The following is a 6,648-nucleotide window of genomic DNA, read 5'->3' on the forward strand; positions in this document are numbered from 1 at the left end:
AACCAAGCCTCTATCAAGTTCTGTCTTACTGGAAGCTGCTGCTACAAGACACTCTCGCTCTTTTTTCTGCACATTGAAGTGGACACATTGAAAAAACAGGACGCCAGCTCCTGGCTTCTGACTGGAAAGCAAGTAGCTTACATTATGACAAAGTCAACCGCATGACAGACGAGGTGCAAGAGAAGCACGTTATATCTCATGATACGAGCCTCACTTTGATAGCACAAATGTTTGAAGACTCTCAATTCTACTATAATAATTTCCACCACGACAGAAAGACATCAATGTACAATGGTCAAGCAGCCTGGTGCTACCGACCATGCGATAACATCCCAATTGATACAAGTAGACACAGATGCTTAAAGCCTTGTCCAATGTATTTTCAGTGTCTACTCCAGGGAGAGACCTCTCCAGCAGCGAGCTGACACTCTGATCCTTGGGAGTAACTATGCTCATGATACAGTTCCAACGGTAAGGAATCGAATGAGGCCGTGCATATTCGGCCACGCAGGTTGCAGAGCCCTTCAAGCTTCAAACATGTCGGAACTAGCAAATCCCCTTGCTCACTGCGAAAGGAGGCCTCACTGGAATGCATAGTTACTTGAAACACGCATAGCCCATGATAAGAAGATATACATACACAAGGTTAAAGCAAGGCCTAAGAGATGGAGTGGCGACGACGCCTTGACTTGGATTCCAGAGGTTTGGAAGACGAAAGAGCAGAGGAATCCTTGGAGGAGCGCTGGAAGGGGTTGAGCTTCCCTAACGTCTTGGACACAGAGGAAAGAAACTTGTTGGAGGACTTGCTATTGCTATTGTGATTGTTGGTGTTGTTGCTGCTGCTGACAGAAGTAGGAGGGTGCTGAATAACCTGGCTGCCAACATGGCTTTGCCCATTAACGAGGCCGTTGGAATGGCCATTGATACTGATGTCCGTAACGGTAAGGAGCTGATCAAAAGGAACTTTGGATTCGTCTTCAGGTCGACTGAGCTGCATCCTCATCCTCGCCATTTCCATCTTAAGCTCGCGATTCTCTTTGCACACAGCTGTATAATATTCATCATTCCTGGGAGAAATATTAAGGGCAGTCCCACCTGTAATTCTTTGAGAGAGCTGGGGTCCCCCACCTCCTGCTTGGAGTTGCTGATCAGGCTGCTCTGGCTGTGGCCTCATTGCGGTCTTCAGCCTAACTTGCTCAAAATACAGCACTTGCACCACAATTTGCACCGGAAGTCTCTCATTTTGAGCGGCATGGCTGCACGCTTCTTGTGTAAGCTTCCTGCAGTCCATTAGACCACAGATTTTTTTTCTCTCTGCGTCGCTGACCCCCGGATGTGCCTGTCAATCCATCAGTCAATAGTATTAACTATCTTACTGTTTTAATAAATGAACACATTGTCGACGCATTCACCTTTCCTTGTTTGAAACGGAAAATGTGTTTCTAAAAGCAGTCATGACGGTAAGAATTATGGCTTGAGTATTAACGTGAGGGGCCCCCTATAGATACATGTAAGCAATTCAGTAAAGATGTGTGCAAGTAGCAGTCCCAATAACGAAGATAAAAAGTCCGCATAACAACAGCTCATGCAAAAACCGAACCTTATTTGTTGACCCATGGAGAGATCTAGAAATTGCAACCAGTTGCCATTGGTTATTCTAGTCCTAAACTGCAATACTACCCTCTTGCCCAGTCAGTGTGATCGATGTGCAAGTGTGCTTGCCATAGGGCATTCAAAAGACTTGTCCTTCTTGACCGATTCAGATTCCAGTGCTAGGCTACTTGCCCATAAACCATTTTCCTCCCATGTGAGTCGATCGCCCAAACAGAACCACATTCCTTTACTGTTCCAGCACACCCTATACCCTGATGGTCACGGGACATGCCTATATAAATCTTAACCCTAAATGAAGCTAGTGTTCACATTTATGAACAAAAAAATCCTCTTAAAGCATCTGAGCAAGAAAACAAAACCTACAGATCATGATGCTACTGTGGTGTGCTGCTTGTGCATTCGACTGTTTATGAGACAAGCATCAAGCTGTTATGCTGCCAATACGGCATTGCATATCCTCAATGCAAAAGACAAAGAATTACCTTCAAATAGATGTCAATTGCCCGATACAGACCATCATCCACCACTCTCGAGTGGCCTGGCATTAATTCTGCAATAGCAACAAACTTTGAAGGATTCAGGTTAGCATCTGGGGCAATTTCTGCCAAGAAACAATCAAGCAGACGGGCCACTTTCATCAAAGAAGACTGCGGCGGAGAAGAGGCTGCATCGGATTCATATATGGAAAGGGGATCATGAAAGTCATCTTGACCTTGTTCCTGCTGCAAAAAGTTGATTACAATGCGTCGTACTGTGTCAACATCAAATAGGGTGTCACCATGATAAGAGTAAGCGGGAATCAGAACATCGTCAAGGGTGGCTTGTTCTAGCTGCATGCCAATGCGTTTCTCAAGATCGAGACGGCAAGCAATAGTGGTGTCAAGATATATGGCTGCACGGAGGAGGCCGAAAAGGAAACCTGTTGAGGCAGTATTGCGCTCAGGAGGGAGAAGACTAACTATAGTCTCAATAAGAATGCGTTGCTCATGTTCAAGAGCTGAGGAGGCATCATGCACCTTTGATGAGACAGAGCCAGGATTTTTGTAACCGAGTTCGCGTGAGTTGGGGCGGTGCTGTTGTTTCTTGATAAGTCCCTTGAGAGACTGTTGAGCATAGTGAACAATGGCACCACCCAAGCAGTCATAGCGCAAGCCCCGAGCTCTCATTGCAGCTAGAACTCTCTGAAAGAAGTCAATGCGGAGGACTGACAACTCTTCTGCCCAGGATGCCAATGCGGCCTCTGTTGCAGATTTTTTTCGAGGGGTCGAGTTGGAGGCCAAGCTGTCATTGCTATCTACCCTGCTTGAGCTGCTACTAAATTCTGACTGCGACAAGCTTCGAGCCACCTATTAAAAATCACCAAAAAAAATGCATGTTAACTGTCATTTCCAAGGATAGTTACACTTGCAGCAAATGGTTCTAGAAGTTTTCAATGTGCCAAAAAAAATATCTAGACTATCCCATCATGTAGTTCACTTGTAGAAACAACAACATATTTGATTAAGTGAAGACTAAGACCTGATCAGAGACTGGATCTCAAATGTGAGATAGTTTTGCCACCACATTGGTGGCATTTACATTATGCATAAGTTGAGCAAGCTCCAATACACAAAGGGGGACATTGTCATTCATACCCCGCTTCCACTTCATCAGAATTTCTATGCAAGTGCTTCCTTGAAGGCTGTTAAGTTGAAACAAGTGCATATATCTTATTCCCCTTGCTATTAACTCATTTTTCACAATTAGCTCAAACAATGGAATCTGCACAAGATTCATAATTCCATACTTCTGTGTCTGTGATACAATGAATCACCGGACTTCAGTCAAACAACTGAAACATCTTGCTGCCTTTCCATCAGCAACTCCTTTCCGTGCATAAAGTTGATGAATCTATCAATGCTCTTAGTAATCTTCCTTCAAAACTTCATCAACTAAAAGTTGTTCTTGCCCTCCCCCCCCCCCCCCCCACCTACCTTCCGACTTTCTTCCCCAAAACACAGACATAAAGGCATCAGGTGAACTGGTGCATGCAGATAGGCCGTCAAGCTCGATTATCCTGCCATAGTATATATACTAGTAAAGGACAGCTTATTGTACAATAAATAAGTGAATAGTACCTGCTCTTTACAAGCCTTGGAGGCAGCAGATTCGACGCAGCGGCTGACAATATCAAGGTCTTCAGCAATTGGGAGGAGGGATTCACAAGCTTGCAGTATCTTGACACACATGGCCAAGCTCCCACTCATTAGGGTCTCACTGAGAAAGCTCTCTGAGCGGTGAACAAGATTTCCTACACTGTACTCCTCAGACATCTCTAAGTACTCTGCCGCACACCTCAGCACTGCCACATTCCCCACTCCAATGTCGAATGGAATTCCATAGCAAAACTTGGCTGCCATCTCAAAAGCTTCAGCCCCACCTGGAACGTCTGGCAATGACATCCTTGACATGTCTGTGTCTTTACCTTCTGCCACCAACTTCCGAATCCATCCGCTTTGTGACACCAGTGGAAACTGAAGCAATTTCAGGGAGACAAGTCAGAGACGATTGACCAAATCAACCTGCGACTGATAGCATTCCCTCTTTAACTGCACACAGCATCATGTCCATACAAGAAGAAATAACACAAGCTCATTCCATGAAAAAAGGAAGGGCGCAAAGACCCATCCAGTTCAATCATTGCAGTGAAGTCATTCATGCACTCAGAGCTAAGAAGTAAAATTCACAGGACATACAGGGGAAGTTGCATACAAGTGGCATCCATATAAACAGCAACACACCTGCCCACACTGTGCTATTCAAACAACTCAGGCTGAGGGTATCATCTCCAATGGGCAGGCACCCACTTCATGAAGAGAAGGGTGGGTCTGCTTGGCCAGTCACACAGGAAGGCTGCCGTTGTGCAAAAACATGCAGAGACTTCCCTGCTCCTGTGATTTCAAAAAAATCGAGAGTTGATGGGCGGAAGAGGGGCAAGGAGGAGCGTTCCCACATCCTGGAGGTAGCGTGGAATGGCCTGCCACGATGGCATGTACCTCCTGGGCCAGCAGAATAGTGTGCCTTAGAGCCACCGTGGCGGGATCCCTCATTGGTGCACCTCAGACTCAAGCACTTCCATCTGGATGACAGGGCCCTGGGAGTATTTCTCAGTATCTGATCAAAGGGATGGTTGAGCATGCACAGAGAGCAAGCTGGCCCATTTGGTCATCTTCAGAGATAACAATGTCCTTAGAGACACCACAAAAAATGCCATAATCGTTTAAAGAATAAACCCACATATAATGATCAAATGTGATTAGATGAAATTGGGCACTCTCCAACAGTCTTATTACACCAAGACCTGGTCCAACCACAGATAAGCAATCACTAGGTAATGCGCTTCTGGTACTAGAAAGGATCTAGACTCAAAAGCTGCAACTGAACCCACCCGAAATCGACATGTTGATGGATGTGACAGATGAACTAAACTACAAAAATTCCAGATCTGCTGGCATGAAGGCATCAATACTGAACACAGATAAGGCAAGCCAAAAGTACATGCGTGTATCTGATTATGTTGCAGAAAATCAAGGGACTTCCTAATGATCTCAGGCGAAAACTAGAGAGGTGATCAGCGTGCTCTTTCAAATTTTCACTGGCAAATCTATGTCTTACATCATGATAGATAAAAACTATTGTTCGTGTGGGTGATCCAAGTCTAATTCTCATGTCACGAGAGGTCAGATTAATGCAGAAGCTTAGTTAAGCGAAGACCATATAAACTGCGACAAAGTTGATGGCAGAAAAACTACCAGCTACTGTTCGACACATGAAACCGTTTGGATGCATTGCCCTTCATACATGAAATGTCAAAAATAACCCATGCACTCCCACCTACTAGAATACAACAAGCAACTTGGCTAGCATTTGAAAGTAATAAGAAGAGACCAATGTGTATTCACCTTGTGAAGACAAAAGCTCATTCCCCCGACTTCAACAGTGATGTCGCTCGGAATGTCATGTGAAAATGCTCTATACCTGCAATTGCATTCGGGTAAACACAAAATCAGCTTTCTGCTTTGGAAGAGATGCTTAATGGAGACATTGAAAAAAGAGCAATCCAAGAGAATTTACCCGCTTTCACTAATGCGACGCTGCCTCGGACCTGAGTTTGGCGTAGTGGGCTGCTTAGTCACATGCCTGAGGCCTGAAGGAGGGGTCTCTTGTCTGGTAGCGACACCCATTTTCCGTAGCTACAGAGAAATGGCGAGGTGGGAATGGACTAGTAGAGACGTCGATCATCCATGGATGGGCAAGTGAGTATCAATCAGAAATGGCTGGCCCGTTCTGCAAGGTCGCCTCTTCATCTCTCGCTCTTTCTGTCCAAGGAACAACGTTGGTGGGGGTGGGGGTGGGGGTGGGGGTGGGCTTCCTGTTGCCAACTCTCTCTCCTTCTCTCTCTCTCTCTCTCTCTCTGTCTCTCTCTCTCTCTCTCTACTATCATAAAGTCGAGAAAAAGGCCAATCAGCCAGGTCACTCCTTGTTTAGAAATTTCAGGATGATCCTACGCACGGACTGGTTTTTGTGGACAGCCTTGCACATTTTCGGGCGCCCACCTCTCCTCCATCGCTCACCACAACTTTTGCTCACCTCTGTCTCCCTGCCTCCTATGTGCCATGTTGATGTGGGTGCCACACTGCAGAGAGAGAGAGAATATACTCACTACTCACAGTTTCACTCCAGTTGTGATTTATGTTGAAGGGCCTTTCAGCTTTCCTCGGTCCATTGTCTTTAATTAATTTGTGGATAACCTTATTTTCTAAACTGATCGGGTGATATAATAGTTTTATCCACTTCTATACAGTATCAATACAACAACAACCCGCAACTAGCCTATGCTCATTGCTTTTGTTTTCTATCTAGTAGGTCAATAGTGATTCTAGATTGATGCCACATTGAAAGCCAATTGTGGACCCTTGGATAGAGCAGTCTGTGATACTAATTTTGGAAAAGGATTTATAAGGCTCCAGAAATTGTAGAGGAAAATGGAAAAGT

The 6,648-nt window shown here is 45.2% G+C and overlaps 1 protein-coding gene across 2 annotated transcripts; it reads right to left on the reverse strand.

The window, feature by feature from the left end:
- Positions 1–230: 230 nt before the first annotated feature.
- Positions 231–6,155, reverse strand: LOC147465974 (BTB/POZ domain-containing protein At5g48800-like). 2 transcript variants are annotated; one of them, XM_086523031.1, is made up of 5 exons: positions 5,728–6,155; positions 5,556–5,631; positions 3,732–4,127; positions 2,097–2,960; positions 231–1,339 (listed from the first exon to the last, which is right to left on the reverse strand). In XM_086523031.1, the coding sequence occupies exons 1-5, from the start codon at positions 5,835–5,837 to the stop codon at positions 659–661; spliced, it is 2,127 nt and encodes a 708-aa protein (XP_086379157.1). In that variant the 5' UTR covers positions 5,838–6,155; the 3' UTR covers positions 231–658. The 2 variants fall into 2 exon arrangements, with proteins under 2 accessions (XP_086379157.1, XP_086379166.1); XM_086523040.1 differs by lacking the exons at positions 5,556–5,631; positions 5,728–6,155 and adding an exon at positions 4,395–4,820.
- Between the last annotated feature and the right edge of the window lie 493 nt (positions 6,156–6,648).

The sequence above is a fragment of the Adiantum capillus-veneris genome, chromosome 1, assembly GCF_014529385.1.
Source record: "Adiantum capillus-veneris isolate H3 chromosome 1, ASM1452938v2, whole genome shotgun sequence".
NCBI classification, from domain to species: Eukaryota; Viridiplantae; Streptophyta; class Polypodiopsida; order Polypodiales; family Pteridaceae; genus Adiantum; species Adiantum capillus-veneris.